At 43.5% G+C, this 16,993-nt stretch overlaps 1 protein-coding gene across 1 annotated transcript in view; it reads right to left on the bottom strand.

The window, feature by feature from the left end:
* Positions 1–16,993, bottom strand: part of plch2a (phospholipase C, eta 2a) — a 310,297-nt gene that overhangs the window by 156,344 nt on the left and 136,960 nt on the right. The window contains exon 4 of the mRNA XM_059952164.1: positions 4,278–4,424. Within this exon, the coding sequence (XP_059808147.1) occupies positions 4,278–4,424 (147 nt within the window). The remainder of the gene's footprint in view (positions 1–4,277; positions 4,425–16,993) is intronic.

Below are 16,993 nucleotides of genomic sequence, written 5' to 3' on the forward strand. Positions count from 1 at the left end.
GGGTCCAGAGAAAGTTCAGGAGAGTGAGCCCAGGAATGAAAGGGTTAACGTATGAGGAGTGTTTGATGGCTCCGGGCATGTACTTGCTGGAGTTTAGAAAATTGAGGAGGGATCTGATTGAAACCTATTGAATATTGAAAGGCCTGGATAGAGTGGACGTGGAGAGGAATTTTCCTGTAGTGGGGGATTCCAGGACCAGAGGGCACAGCCTCAGACTAGAAGGACATCTCTTTAGACAGCGATGAGGAGGAACTTCTCAGGCTAGAGGGTGCTAAATCTGTGGAATCCATTGCCACAGATGGCTGTGGAGGCTAAGAGATAGGAGATATTTAAAGTGAATGCTGCTGATCTTTGATTAATAAAGGTGTTAAATGTTACAGGAAGAAGACAGGGAATGGGGTTGTGAGGGATAATACATCAGTCATGATAAAATGATGGAGTCAGAAACTGAATGGTCTAATTCTGCTCTTATGTCTTCTGGGCTATGATCTATATCCCTCTCTTCTCTGTATATTGATTTGTGCATCTAAGGGCATTTTAAACATCTTTATTGTAACTACTTCAACAATCACCCTGGCAATGCATTCCACCACTCTCTGTGTTAAAAACCTGCCCTCTGCTTCTCCTTCCAACTTTCTTCCTTTCACCTTGAATGCATGTCCTTTAGTATTAGACATTTTGACCCTGAGAAAAAGTCACTAGCTGTCTATCTATGCTTCTCATAATTATAGAAACTTTTAACAGGTCTCCCTCAGCCTCTGACACTCCAGAGAAAACAACTCAATTTTGTCTAACCTCTCCTTTATAGCACATGTCCTCTAATCTAAGCAGCATCCTGGAAAATCTCTTCTGCACCCTCTCTAAAACCTCCCCATGCTTCCTACAAAGGGGTGACTGGAATTGAATGCAAACTCCAGAAGCGGCCTCAGCAGAGTTTTATAAAACTACAACATAACTTCCTGACACTTGAACTCAATGCCTCAATGCTATCAGGTAGGAGGTACAGAAGCCTGAAGGCACACACTCAACGACTCAGGAACATCTTCTTCCTCTCTGCCATCTGATTCCTAATTGGACATTGATCCCTTGAACACTACCTCACTTTTTAAATATATATTATTTCTGTTTTTGCATGATTTTTAATCTATTCATTATACATATACTGTAATTGATTGATTTTTTTCCTTCTTCTTCTATATCATGTATTGCATTCAACTGCTACTGCTAAGCTAACAAATTTCATGACACATCCTGGTGATAATAAACCTGATTTTAATTCTGATTCTGAACTAATTGATGCAAGTATGCCATATGCGTTCTTTACAAAAATCAACCTACATGACCACTTTCAGGGAGCTGTGATACCAGAAGATCCCTCTGTATATCAGTGTTGTTAAGGACTCTGCCAGTAACTGTGTTCCCTTTACATTTGAACTTACTAAGTACAACACCTCATACTTCATTCATTCACTATGCACAGAGTCACATAACATGGATAATCATGGTCTTGCAACACACACAAAATGCTGGTGGAATGCAACAGGCTAGGCAGCATCTATAGGGAGAAGCACTGTCAATGTTTCGGGCCGAGACCCTTCGTCAGGACTAACTGAAAGGAAAGATGGTAAGAGATTTGAAAGTGGGGGGAGGGGAAAACGCAAAATGATTGGAGAAGACCGGAGGGGGTGGGGTGAAGCTGAGAGCTGGAAAGGTGATTGCCTCCAGCTTCACCCCATCTCCTCCGATCATCTCCTATCATTTCGCTTTTTCCCCTCCCCCCCACTTTCAAATCTCTTACCATCTTTCCTTTCAGTTAGAATGCTGACGAAGAGTCTCAGCCCGAAACGTCGACAGTGCTTCTCCCTATAGATGCTGCCTGGCCTGTTGCATTCCACCAGCATTTTGTGTGTGTTACTTGAATTTCCAGCAACTGCAGACTTCCTTGTGTTTGCTAATCATGGTCTTGACCATGAATGTTCTTGGCAAATTTTTCTACAGAAGTGGTTTGCCATTGCTTTCTTCTGAGCAGTGTCTTTACAAGACAGGTGACCCCAGACATTAGCAATACTCTTCCGAGATTTTCTGCCTGGCATTAGTGATCGCATAGCCAGGAATTGTGATATTCTTCTCACATGACCCTTATCAGTGGGCTAATCAGGTGCTACACCTTACCTAAGGGTGATCTGCAGGCTTGCAGAGGGAAGGAGGAGTCTTACACCTCCTTTGGTAGAGATGTATCTCCATCCTGCTACCCCTACCTCGTATTTGCCTGGATTAAGCTCTGCCTTACATTTTTACTGCCCATGTCTGCTACTGATCTATAACCTGTTGCATCCTTTGGCAACCTTCTACACTAACCAGAATACCACCTATTTCTGTGTGATTAGCAAAGCAACTAATCCACCTATCCAAAAAACAGACTTGTTTCAAGATGGCTAGGAGGATGGCAGTAAGGTACCTGTGATCCCCCAAAACACAACGTCCAAGGCTGAAGCTTCAACTTCGCTTAATATGTTTCCTCAAAAGTGGATCTTCTCTTCAGTTGGCAGGGTAGTGTGGGGATTATTGCGACAGTTTAAAGTGGCAGGGATCCCAGTTCACTTCCTACTACTGTCTGTACCATTGAGTGCTTGTGCATGGAGCGTTATTGCAGGAAACAGCACCCATCATCAGGGACCCCCACCTCCCAGGTCGTGCTCCCATATCCTCGTGATTGTGTGGGTTTCCTCTGGTGCTCAGGATTCCTCCCACATTCCAAAGACAAAATGGGTCAGGGTTAGTAAATTGTGGGCATATTATATTGGCACTGGAAGCATATGGCAACACTTGCAGCCTACCTCCGGCACATCCTCAGACTGTGTTGCAGATGATGTATCCCACTGTACGTCTTCATGTGACAAGTAAAGCTAATCTTTAATCTTTGAACCAAAAGAGACCAATTTACATTGTAGAGACATTGACTGCATAAATTATAAAGCAGCACCTGGCAGCAAATCAATTGTGCCCATGTAGTTTCTGAGTATGAATAATTAATCATGTGCTTACACATTCTGGACCTAGTGACCGGCGGAAACCTTACTCCAAGGGAAACACCGCAGACCAATGTTTCTACATCAACAGCATCGATCTCTTCCCCATCCCCCAGCTCCCAGCACCACCACTACCTCATCTCCAAGGAAGGTTCCCGGAACTTTTCCCTCTGCCCTCACTACCACTTCCAAACCAAAGGTACACTCAGTGGCCATTTTATTTAGTACATGTGCTCATTAATGCAAATATCTAATCAGCCAATCATGTGGCAGCAGTTCAATACAACAAAGCATGCAGACATGGTCAAGAGGTTCAGATGTTGATCAGACCAAACATCAGAATGGAGAAGAAGTGTGATCTAAGTGACTTCATTGGCGGCAAGCAGGGTGGTTTGAGTATCTCAGAAACTTATGACCTCCTGGGATTTTCATGCACAACAGTCTCTAGAGCTTACAGAGAATGGTGCGAGAAACAAAAAACGACTAGTGACCGGTATCCAATTCAGTGGACGGTAACGCCTTGTTAATGAGAGAGGTCAGAGGCAGGTGGCCAGACTGCTTCCAGTTGAAAGGAAGGCAACAGTACCTCAAAAAAACCAGGTGTTACAACAGTAGTGTGCAGAAGAGCACAACACATAGAACCCTAAAGTGGATGGGCTACAGCAGCAGAAGACCATGAACTTCATTTGCTCCATCACCGAAATGTTCCCACAACATATGGATTCACTTTCAAGGACTCTTCATCTCAGGTTCTCGATATTTGTTGCTTATTTATTCATTATTATTATTCTTTCATTTTGTATTTGCACAGTTTACTGTCTTTTGTACACTGGTTCAATGCCCAGTTGGTGTGGTCTTTCATTGGTTCGATTACAGTTATTATGCTATTGTGCCTGCAAGAACATGAATATCAGGGTTGTATATGGGGTGACATATATGTTCTTTGATAATAAATTTATTTTGTACTTTTGAACTTAGAAAAACTAACTGGGTGGGTTAATTGGTCCTTGTAAATTGTCCTGTGAATAGGTTAGGGTTAAATTGGTGAGTTGGGGGATACTGGGACAGTGCGGCTTGAAGAGCTGGGAGGCCTACCCAGCAGTGTATCTCTAAGTACCCTAAATAAGTACATTAAGGATGCTATGTAAAGGCAAGCTGTCGATGGTATACGTGTGTATTCATGTGTGCATGGTGAGCAGTGCTGGCAGCTGTTGCTTTACCTTCTATCCCATGATGACGGTCACTTACTTTTGGCTTTCTCATTTTTCCTGGACGGTCGCCACCTGATGCAGGTTTTATGTTCGTCCAGGTAGTAGAAACGAACCAGGCCTTTCGAGCTTCCTCTAAGCTTCACCATCTGAGTGCCGGCCTGCATCAAGCTCATACATCGTTCCACTGTAGATAGAAGGGAGAGCTATCAGTGCACAAGCCATTCATCCCATACTCAAATAGCTGCTGATACGTGGAACCAGACACCACTAAAGGAGCCTGTACAACCCGCCAGAGATTCTCCCATCAGACCCTCCTACATCCCTTCATTCACAGCTGTGCAAATTTTCCTTCTCTATATACTCAGAAAATTTAGTTTTAAAATGAATTATCTAAGTCCCTTTAAAGATTAAAAAAGAGCTTTATTTGTCACAAGTGCATCAAAACTTACAGTGAAATGTGTCATTTGGCCTCAGTGACTAACACAGTCTGAGGATTGTGCTGGGGGCAGCCAAGTGTAGCCACACTTTTGGCATAAAAATAACATGCACACAACTCAATAATAATGTCTTTGGACTGTGGGAGGAAACTGAAACACCCAGAAAAACCCATGCAGCCATGGGGAGAACATGCAAATGTCTTCTAGTGGTAGGAATTAAACTCTGATAGGTATTTACTGGTTCTGTAAAGTGTTGCACTAATTGCTTTGCTACTGTGCTGCCCCTGTTGAATTTGTTTCCTCTATTCTTTGCAGCAAAGAAATCCAGATTATAAAATTTTTAAAAATCTCCTCTCTGAATTTTTGTCAATTATTCTCTGGTCAACAATACTCCAGCCAATGAAAAATGTCACAGGATCTGATTTGCAATTTTCACTGACCTCACATAAAATTATGGCCCTTGGGCTTACCACGTTTTTGTAGCAAAGCTGAATATGATGAGATGAAATTCAATGGGCAGGTATCAGCAGCTCCTTTTATTCCAGTCTTGCCCAGAGGGAAAAGGTTGTTGAAAAATAAAATCTAAGCCTATCCCAGCTTCTCACTGGTTAATTAAGTCAAAAGTTAATACCCATCAACAATGCTTTAAAATTTTAAACCCTGGGACAGAGAAACAGAAATGAGAAATTGAAAAGACATCTAACCCTGGTTAGATGACACTCTGCACAGTTCCAGTCTCTAGGATATCGGACTACTGGCAAAGGGGCAAAGCAGATTTAGTAGGATGATAAAGGTAAGGGGCTGGGGTTCATATATCTTGACAAACAAAGCCTAAAGTGAGAACAGGGGAAAGTCTACAGTATTATGAATTACATTGGGTGGACAAAGATAAAGGAGTGTGGGACTCTGGTCTATAAATATAAGACTGTCTCTAACCATAAGACCATAAGACATAGGAGTAGAATTGGGCCATTTGGCCCATCCAGTCTGCTCCTCCATTTAATCATGCCTGTTCTTTTTTTCCCCTCCTCAGCCTCACTCCCCAGCCTTCTCCCTGTAACCTTTGATGCCGTGTCCAATCAAGGATCTATCAAGTTCTGCTTTAAAAACACCCAAAGACCTGGTCTCCACAGCTGTCTGTGGTAATAAATTCCACAAATTCACCATCCTCTGGCTAAAGAAATTTCCCCGCATCCCTCTTAAATGGATGCTCCTCTATCCTGAGGCTGTGCCCTCTTGTCCTAGACTCCCCCATCATGGGAAACATCCTGTCCACATCTACTCTGTTCAGACCTTTCAACATTTGAAAAGTTTCAATGAGATCCCCACTCATCCTTCTAAATTCCTGCGAGAACAGAGCGATCAAATGTTTTTCGTATGATAACCCTCTCATTCCCGGAATCATCCTTGTGAACCTCTTCTGAACCTTCTCCAAGGTCAGCACATCTTTTCTTAGCTGAGGAGCCCAGAACTGTTCACATTACTCATGGTGAGCCTTCACTAGCAAATGGAGTCTCTAACTGATGGAGCAAATGGCCTATTCCCTTGCTGTAAAAATCCGCCCAGTATTTCTTTCTACATGGTTACCAATGAAGCTGCCAGGAGGAAGCAGGGATGTGTATGTGGGAGGTGGGATTTGATGATAACGGAGGGTCTGCATCTGGAGGGTGGACTGAGGGTGGTAGTGTCTGATTGGAAGAGAAGTAACTGCAGTTTTGAGATGAGGATCCAGCATTCCATGCTCTTATTGGCTAAATGGCCAAGTGCAAATGATATTAAAAGCTTCCAGATACCCTGTGGCTGCTGGACGTTGAGGGAGGAGGTGACAGGGTAACAAACTGAGGTAATAATGAAGCCAGTTCCTCTGGCTGATCAATGGATGAAAGGCTGGCCATGTCCCAAAGGCTTTGTCGCTATCAGAATAGTGATTTACTAACCAAATGATTATGCCATTAATTGCTGATGGTTGCTTTATTAAAGCCTTTATTGCAGTGTATTCAGCTCGGGGTCAGGGAGGGTTGAATCTGAATCAAACTGTATGCTCAAGTTGCCGTGTTGATGGGGGGGGGGGGGATTATAAGAGTGGTTCCTCATCGATCAACCCAGTCAGAAGGAGCTGGAAACTTTCCAGCAAGATAAAGGCTCATTCGATGTCAGTATGGTCAAACAAATTGCAAGAGGAACTAAGCAGGCAAGGCAGCATCTATGGAAAAGAGTAAAGAGTCGATGTTTCAGGCTGAGCTACTTCATCAGGACTGGGAAAAAAGAGATTAGAAGTCAGATTAAGAAGGTGGGTGGAGGGCAGGAAGAAGTACAAGGTGATAGGTGATAGGTGAAACCAGGAGAGGGAGAGGGGTGAAGTAAAGAACTGGGAAGTCAATTGGTGAAAGAGATGAAGGGCTGGAAAAGGGGGAATCTGATAGGGCAGGACAGAAGGCCATGGAAGAGAGAGGAGCACTAGAGGGAAGTGATGGATAGGTAAGAAAATAAGGTGAGAGAGGGAAACGGGAATGAGGAATATTGAAGGCATGAACAGGTTGGAGGCTGCCTCCTTTAGCTCCCCCCACTTCCTGGGAGTAGCCAAGGGCACCCACATAGGTCCCAGCCGTGCCTACCTTTTTGTCGCCTACGTGGACGAAAGCTTACACCGGTATCACTCCCCAACTTTTCCTACGCTATATCAACGACCGCATTGGTGCTGCTTCCTGCACCCAAGCGGAGCTTGTTGACTTCATCAACTTTGCCTCCGACTCCCACCCTGCCCTCAAATTTACCTGGTCCATTTCCAACTCCTCCCTCCCCTTTCTTGATCTCTTTGTCTCTATCTCTGGAGTCAGTTTATCCACAAATACATCTTATGAACCCACTGATTCTCACAGCTACCTGGACTATACCTCTTTGCACTCCTTCACTTGTAAAAATGCCATCCCCTTCTCCCAATTCCTCCGCCTCCACCCAATCTTCTCTCAGGATGAGGCTTTTCATTCCAGAACTAAGGAGATGTTCGAGGTTCAAGAAGGCAACCCAGCACCTTCCTTAGCATACTCCTTAAGAACGACTGCTTGACCAAGTTTTCGGTCACCTGCCCTAATGGAGCTCAATATTAACTTTTTTTTCCTGAATTGTGCGTCTGTTTTTGTATTTTTAAATGTATGTCACAGCTATATGCTCTCCTGCACACCACTGTTATTTGAGTTACTGTCATTTTCCTGTCAGCTTGAACCAGTCAGGCCATTCTCCTCTGACCTCTCTCATTAATAAGGCATTTTCATCCATGGAGCTTGCCAGTCACTGGATACTTCTTGTTTTTCACACCACTCTCCATAAACTCTAGAGATTGTTGTGCATGAAAATCCCAGGAGATAGAGATAGATATATTATAGATCCCAAAGGAAATTACAGTGTCACAGTGGCATTCCAAGTGCACAGATGTACAAATATTAGAAGAGAAGTATGAAAGAATAAAAATGAGTTCCTTTAAAAATTAAGATGTACAAGATCTACAAGTCAAAGATTACAAGATCAATTCCCTGGCTATAGGTCGACTCACTATAGAGCCTGATGGCCGAGGGTAAGAATGACCTAATTTCGTGCTCTTTGGAGCAACGTAGTTGTCCTGGTCTATTACTGAAAGTGCTCCTCTATTCAGCCAAGCTGGCTTGCAGTGAGTGTCCAAAATTGCAGTTTCTGAGATACTCAAACTACCCTGCATAGCACCAACAATCATTCAGCAGTCCAAGTTATTTAAACCACATTTCTTCCTCATTCTGATAGTTGGTCTGCACAACAAATGAAGCTCTTGACCATGTCTGCATGGTTTACCTAATAAAGCAGCTACTGAGTCTATATAGGTGTGTATAGATATAAATACTGCTACTGCATACACATAATCTAGTGTTTTATAGGATTGCTTTCATGTTTATATTTATTGTTTATTATTGTGTTCTTTATGCTTATTGTGTTTTTTATGCTGCATCAGATCTGGAGTAACAATCAATTTGTTCCCCTTCATATTTGTGTGCTGAAGAATGACAATCAACTATCTTGAGTCTTGAATTTTGAGTGTTTTATGCAGATATTTTTGTAAAGTAAGAGGAGGTGATATTCTATGTCTGGGTTCCAGAGAGGGATTTTCATCTCCAATTACATTGCCTGAAGCGGTTAAGTGCAGACCAAGAGGGAAAGGATGCTGGTGCATTAATTGGGCTTGTCTCGCTGACATAGGTCAGGATGTTGGCTTTGTTGAATGCCACAGAGCTTGTCAGGGACAGGAGTTGGAGCTGACAGCCATGCTCCGAATTTGCACATAGCAGTTGTGCAGGGGTGGCCTTTACAGCATTCTTCACAAGGGATGATGCTTTCATTTAATTTACTCCTATTCTGTTTTACATAACTCCTGCAGATACAGAGAAAAAGGACGTTGTGGCCCCTGTTAGTGCCTGAAGCATTCAGGGGGAGAGACCATAATGAGACCATTGGGAAAGGGTGAGGGGAGGGAAGGGATGGAGAAGGAAACATGGCAGGGAATAGTGGTTACGAGTAGGCACCCAGAACGTTTCCATTCCCCTCTTGTATAATTCCACCCAAACACTTCCTCCTTCAATTAGGATCATAAGACCATAAGATGTAGAAGCAGAGTTAGGCCATTCAGCCCATCCATCATGGCTGATTTACTATCCCTCTCAACCCTAGTCTCCTGCCATCTCCCCGTAACCTTTGACACCTGCAACAAAAAGTGTTGGATGTTGGACTTCATTCACCCCTTGGCTGAAGCTACTGTGCAACACACATGTAATCACTCACACACACATAGGCTCAGGCATGCAGTGGTACGCACATGGACCCGTACCATGCATGCACACAAATTGACCCATAGACACAAACACAAATCCATGCTGTACACGTCTGCACATATACCTATCCATTCATACGCATACTCTTAGAATCAGTACTGCTTTGAATCGATGGACTGGACTGTATTCAGGGATTCATCTTTGAATCTAGATGAATATGCCACAGTTGTTACCGACTTCATTAAAACCTGTGTGGATGAGTGTGTGACTACAAAGACTTACTGTACATCCCAAACCAAAAGCCGTGGATGAACCAGGAGGTACATCATCTGCTGAAGGCTCGAACTGTGGCATTCAAGTCTGGCAACCCAGGCCTGTACCAGAAAATTAAGTATGATTTGTGGAGGGCTGTCTCAAGGGTGAAGAGACTATTTTGAATGAGGTTGGAAGCGACATTGGATGTTTGATAACTCTGGCAGGGTTTGAAAGACATTATTTCCTACAAAGCAAAACCCAATAGCATGAATGGCAGCAATGCTTTACTACCAGTTGAATTCAATGCCTTCTATGCCCACTTTGAAAGCGAGAATATAACTACACTTGTAAAGATCCCTGCTACACCTGATGACCCTGTGACCTCTGCTTCAGAGGCCAATGTTAGGCTGTCTTTAAAGAGAGTGAACCCTCCCAAGGCGGAAGGTCCCATGGGAGTACCGGGTAAGGCTTTGAAAACCTGTGCCAACCAACTAGCAGGAGTATTCAAGGACATTTTCAATCTCTCACTGGTATGGGCAGAAGTTCCCACTTGCTTCAAAAAGTGCCTAAGAATAATGTGAGCTGCCTTAATGACTATCACCTGGTAGCACTCACATCTACAGTGATGAAATGCTTTGAGAGGTTGGTCATATCTAGACTGAACTCCTGCCTCAGCAAGGACCTGGACCCATTGCAATTTGCCTATTGCTGCAATAGGTCAACAGCAGATGCAATTTCAATGGGTCTTCACACAGCTTTAGACCATCTGGACAACACAAACACCTATGTCAGGATGCTGTTCATCGACAATAGCTCAACATTTAACACTATCATTCCCACAATCCTGATTGAGACGTTACAGAACCTGGGCCTCTGTACCTCCCTCTGCAATTAGATCCTCAACTTTCTAACTGGAAGACCACAATCTGTGCAGATTGGTGATAACATCTCCTCCTCACTGACGATCAACACTGGCGCACCTCAGGAGTGTGTGCTTAGCCCACTGCTCTACTCTCTCTATACCCATGACTGTGTGGCTAGGTATAACTCAAATACCATCTATAAATTTACTAATGATACAACCATTGTTGGTAGAGTCTTAGATGGTGACGAGAGGGCGTACAGGAGTGAGATATGCCAACTAGTGGAGTGGTGTCGCAGCAACAACCTGGCACTCAATGTCAGTCAGATGAAAGCTGATTGTGAACTTCAGGAAGGGCAAGACAAAGGAGCACATACCAATCCTCATAGAGGGATCAGAAGTGGAGAGAGTGAGCAGTTTCAAATTCCTGGGTGTCAAGATCCCTGAGGATCTAACCTGATCCCAACATATCGATGCCGTTAGAAAGAAGACAAAACAGCAGCTATATTTCATTAGGAGTTTGAAGGGATTTGGCATGTCAACAAATACATTCAAAAACTTCTATAGATATACCGTGGAGAGCATTCTGACAGGCTGCATCACTGTCTGGTACGGGGAGGGCTACTGCACAGAACCAGAAGAGGTACTAGCCTACAAAGTACCCAGGACATCTTCAAGCAGCGGTGTCTCAGAAAGGCAGTGTCCATTATTAAGGATCTCCAGCAGCCAGGGCATGCCCTTTTCTCACTGTTACCATCAAGTAAGCAGTACAGAAGCCTGAAGGCACACACTCAGCGATTCAGGAACAGCTTCTTCCCCTCTGCCAAAGGATTCCTAAATGGACATTGAACCCTTGAACAATATCACTATATCTGTTTTTGCATGATTTTTAATTTATTCAATATATGTTTACTGTACTGTAATTGATTTACTTGGTTATTTATTATTATTTTTATTTCTTCTACATTATGTACTGAATTGAACTGCTGCTGCTAAGTTAATGAATTTCAAGACACGTGCTGGTGATAATAATCCTGATTCTGATTCTGAGACTATCCTTCAGGGTGGAGGATGATTTGCTTTTGTGGGATTTGAGGTGAGGCATTCAATCCTTGGACACTACCTCACTTTTTTTAATATACAGTATTTCTGTTTTTTGCACATTTTAAGCTATTCAATATACACAGAGTGTAACCCAGTGCACATGCACATAACTACAAATATATGCCATACACATGCACACTCGCGCATGCATTCAGTGCCTATGTATACACAGTGGCCACTTCACTTGGCCCACATGCTCGCTAATCCAATTATCTAACCAGCCAATCATGTGGCAGCAACTCAATGCATTAAAGCACACAGACACAGTTAAGAGGTTCAGGTGTCACTCAGACCAAACATTAGAATGGGGAAGAAGTCGATGGTAAGTTTCATTATGGCTGTCTGCCTCTACTGAGAGATAGCTCCCAATGTGTGGATAGTGGACTATGTTATTGCTGTTCAATTGGAGTAGGTTAGCTCAACCTTTGTTTTGCCGATGTTCAGTGCAACGTCTATGCTCTTGCATGCTGTAGTGAATAGTGATTTGGAGAAAGGCCTTTGACTGTGCCTACATTAAAGCATCATCACTGTGCATGGCTGAAGTTTTGATGACTTTGGTTCTGGCTGTGACATAGACTGAACAGTTTCCCATTGTCCTCTAGCTTTGCTTCACTCCATCAGGAAGACTCTCCAGGTGAGGCACACTGTTGTGGCAAGTAAGACTGAATAAAACTTTGGCTCAACAATGCAGTCTTGCTTGACGCCAGTCTTTGTTTGGCTGTATACTTCCATATGGGTGAATGACGATGAACTTGAACTTGGGTCTGCTGTGAACCAGATGGTTAAGACTACCATTTGCATGACTTCATGAAGCTAATGCAAGAGGAAGATGAACTTAGATAAATAAGATATAGATATATTTGAGAATGATGCTCCATAGATTCTCTTGGTTAGCAGAGTTTAAGGCTCTAGTAGCAGGTGCTGTTTGACACCTTTCCCCAGGATTGGTATAGTCCATTGTGGCTTTGAGGAGTAGCTCTTCAGCAACTGAATGAAGATGGTTGGGAGGATGCTGACAAGGGTCTAGCCCAATGGAGACCCCTCTGTAATTAATAGAATTAGATTTACCTCCTTCCTTGATGATGATTATGATTCTGGCATCCCTGAGATCCTCTGGTACGTCCTCCTTTGCCCATACATGGGGGGGTGAGGTGGTGAATTTGTGACTAAATTTCTCCTGGCATCAGGGGTAGAGTGTACCTTGATGCTTCTCAGTGGGTATGTGGTCTTTTTGACCTCTTGCCATTCTGGGGTAGTGGCAAAGCTCACTTGTCTCCATCCAGCTGTTTTGTTGCAGAATGGAGGCACACCACTCAGGTCAAGGTCAGAATAATGTTTCAGGAGGCCTTTGAAGTGCTCCTTCCAACAAGCACTGATCCTTCATGAATTTCCCTCTCTCCTTGGCTCTCACTAGGATAGGGCATTGGGAGGTCAGGTTGCAGATAGCATGGAACAGTGATGAGGAACCCATGCATGTCATGGTTACTGGAACTCCTGTACTCTTCCCGTTTACCATCTGTCCTTTAGAACACAGGTTTTATATTGAACTTCAGCATCCAGACGAGTGGTTCTTCTTCCCTTGAGACTCCATTCGAGGCAGCCTATGTTTATGGTTAATTAGCTGCTGGATCTCCTGGTCATTCTCATCAAACCAGTTGGACACAATGGATGCACAAACACACAGCCACGCACGTGTCCACATAGCTCCTCGAATTTATTGCCATATTTATCAAAGCTTAATATTGCTTAGCCAACACCAAGTAAATAATTGAAGACTGCATTCTGTTGGTACAAATTGCTTTCAAATTAAATTCTAGCAACTCACTTTTCAGGTATGTTAATAATTAACATCATGTTCTCATTAAAGTTGGATTTTGAAAATTAGCTGCCTTCAATGTTGCATTCAGCCACCAAATTCCATAATTAACTCTTTCCAAAGGTAAAAGGGCCCATTAATAGGAGTATAGGGCACATTAATAGGGAGAGATCACTGGGATGGGAATACTTCAAGAGCACTGGGTGGTGAGTGAACCAGATGCTTCACATTAGGATGTGGGCAGCAGGCTTTCGGTGTCATGGTAGAGTGAAGGTTGGAGGCAAGGCCAGGAGTCTGATGGAACAGCCAAGACAGGAGGTACCAAAGCAGTGTCAGATGGGCTGAGTCAGGAGTGGGAACTGGGAGCATTTTGCAGATGTTCCAACATTGCACAGTAGGGTGGAGCAGAGACCCAGCATCTGTGGAAGAGTTAGATACCACGACTGTAAAAACATCAAAGCTCTGTGGGACATATGGGAAGAGAGGGGAATGGAGGGATACCAACCAGAAGCTCAGTAAGATGGGGTAGTAGTATTGGGAAGTGGAAGGAGCAGAAAGATGGAGAGGTTAGAAAGCAAAGGCTCTGGGATGGAGAGGCCCCAGAGGTTTGTAAAGGGGCAAGCAAATTAAAGAAATGGAGTAAAGGTAAATGGGCACCATGGAAAATGAGAAATGCTTGAAGAAGGCATGTGTAAATTATCTTGCAAAGTAAAGAGATGTTGTATTTGAGAACATGGCTGCAGCAGCAGCTCGTATCAGGGGAGATCCTGATCTCAAGGAAATGGGTAATGGGACTTTAAGGTGGCTTACCAGGAAGGTGCATGGAGCATTTGGGGGTGATTAAAACTGGGCTCAAAAATGCACAGCAGTTAATAATGTCAGATAAGCAATTTTAGAGAAACTCTGCTCAGAAAGGATTCAGCAAGAACATTAGATGGTTAAAAAGGAATTGCTGGAGCGAGACATAAAGAGCATTTTTAGAAGAGGATGCTTTGAGTCTTGTGCACTGAGAAAATGTGGGAGAAGAAACAGAGGGAGAGAGAGAATTAGAATGTGAAAGAGAGGGTCACACATTGTGGCAGTAAGGAGGACAATTTGTCCAGATTTCTATTTTGCTTTGTTGTCAGGTACTAACAGCTGTCAGATTGATTGCAGCAAACATTATCAGCAGGATTAAGCTATTGCCTCTGCAACTAAATGATTCACTCAGGGGCCACTGTGAGCCTTGCTGGCTTAGCTACTAAATCTATTTGTTGCCTCACATGAAAGAGATTTGGCATTACGCTGAGCCTGGGCAAGGCGACGACCAAATCAGCACTCTGTTAACTCATCACAGAGACACCTTCTGACAAGTGGGCGGTGACTGGGGAGAGCAGGACTGTCTCGCTCTCCCACTTGACACAGTTCCCTTGGACAGCAGTCAGTTCTCAACTCGTTCTCTCATGCAGGTCTCTGTAAACCCTGCCTTGGCAACAGCAGACTTCGATCACTGCCATCACCTTTCCAGTCAAAGCTGCTGCATTATCACAGGCGTCGTCTTTAAGTGTGGGACAGTAAAGGGAGGCCAAGCTGGCCCTTTGTACGAGAAATCCCATGATGATATTTTTTAATCGTATCTGTGGAATATTGGCCACTAACTGGGCCAATAGTTATTAGTCCACAAATGTATCTAAATCAGATGATCTAGTAATCAGCACTTGTGGAAACTTACTATTCACAGTCATAACACATACAGAGTGCTGGAGGAACTCAATAGGTCAGGAAGCATCTATGGAAAGGCATAAACAGTAGAAATTTTGGGCCGAGACCCTTTATCAGGATTCATGTTTATGTGTTTACTATTCACAGATTTCCTACATTACAACAATGAATTGCATCTAATGTGTTTTATTAACTTAATAAAAATTTCTTTGGAGTCTGCAGAGATTTGGCATGACATCAAAAACTTTGACTAACTTCTATAAATGTGCAGTGGAGAGTGTATTGACTGGCTGCATCATGGCCTGGTATGGAAACACCGATGCCTTTGAATGGAAAATCCTACTAAGGTAGTGGATTCGGCCCAGTACATCACAGGTAAAGCCCTCCCAACCACTGAGCACATCTACATGAAATATTGTCATAGGAAAACTGCATCCACCATCAGAGATCCTCACCACCCAAGCCATGCTCTTTCTTCGCTGCTGCCATCAAATAGTAGGTACAAATACCTTGGACTCACACCACCAGGTTCAAGAACAGTTACTGCCCCTCAACCATCAGGCTCTTGAACAAAAGGGAATAACTACACTCACTTGCCCATCCATTGAGATGTTCCCACAACCAATGATCTCACTTTAAGGATGTTTTACCTTGTCATTTCATGTTCTCATTATTTATTGCTATTTATTTATATTTGCATTTGCGCAGTTTGTTGTCTTCTGCATTCTGGTTGATCTTTCACTGATCCTGTTATAGTTACTATTCTGTGCATTTGCTGAGTATGCCTGCAGGAAAATGAATCTCAGGGTTTTATGTGGTGACATATATGTACTTTGATAATAAAATTTACTTTGAACTTTGAATTGACATCTGGAGGTTTTGAATACTGCTACATCAATTTAAATTTCTTTGTGTTTTATTATACCTTCTTTCATTCTCCTCTTTTCATTTCACTAACTCTCTCTTCTGCTTGTCTTTCCTTTTTTATGCCCTTTCTTTCATTAATTTACGTTTCCTTACACAGAATGAGGCCATTCAGCCCATTTAGTCAATGCCAGCTCTCAGAGCATTCTGGTCAACCCTATTTACCCAATTATTTCCCTGCAATCCATCCTCTCATCGTTCAATGTAACGCTTCCCTCCGCCCCCATTCCCTTACTACCCAGCTCACGGAGGAGAAATTTAAGTAACCGATTGACATAACTTTCAGCAGGTCACACTTTCAGATGTGGTAGGAAGCTGCCACAGGAGAAAGTGCAACCTCCACACAGAACACATTTTTGGAATTGAACCTGGGCTGCAGAAGCTATAAGGCAGCTCAACTCTGCCTTTATCCACTCTTTCTCACTTTTTCCCCCTTCTCTTGGTCTCGTTCTCTCTCACCTAGGCGAGCAGAAGATGGTACCTCTGTGCAACCTACCAAAGTGTCCCAGTCTCCACGAGGCCGGCGTCACGATGCTGCCCCCAATCCAGAAGAAGTCCTCAGCGAGACGGCAAACAGAGGGCTGGTGGTGAAGCGTGAATAAGGGGGACTTGGCGCCACTCATTGTCACCACCTCTCCTTCTCGTTCTGCACTTGGGATTTGTTAGAGAAATCGGAAGTGCAAGATCTCTCTACAACAACGCTGCTGAAGGATTCTCAACCTGAAGTATCAAATGGTTTCTCTTCCCACAGATGCAGCTTGACTGGCTGAGTTCTTCCAGTATTCTGTTTATCTTTCAGATCCCAGCATTTCCAGTTTTATTTGTTTTCCAAATCTCCCAGAGCACCTGCTGTCACTTGGG

Source organism: Hypanus sabinus, chromosome 27, assembly GCF_030144855.1.
Source record: "Hypanus sabinus isolate sHypSab1 chromosome 27, sHypSab1.hap1, whole genome shotgun sequence".
Classification (NCBI taxonomy): Eukaryota; Metazoa; Chordata; class Chondrichthyes; order Myliobatiformes; family Dasyatidae; genus Hypanus; species Hypanus sabinus.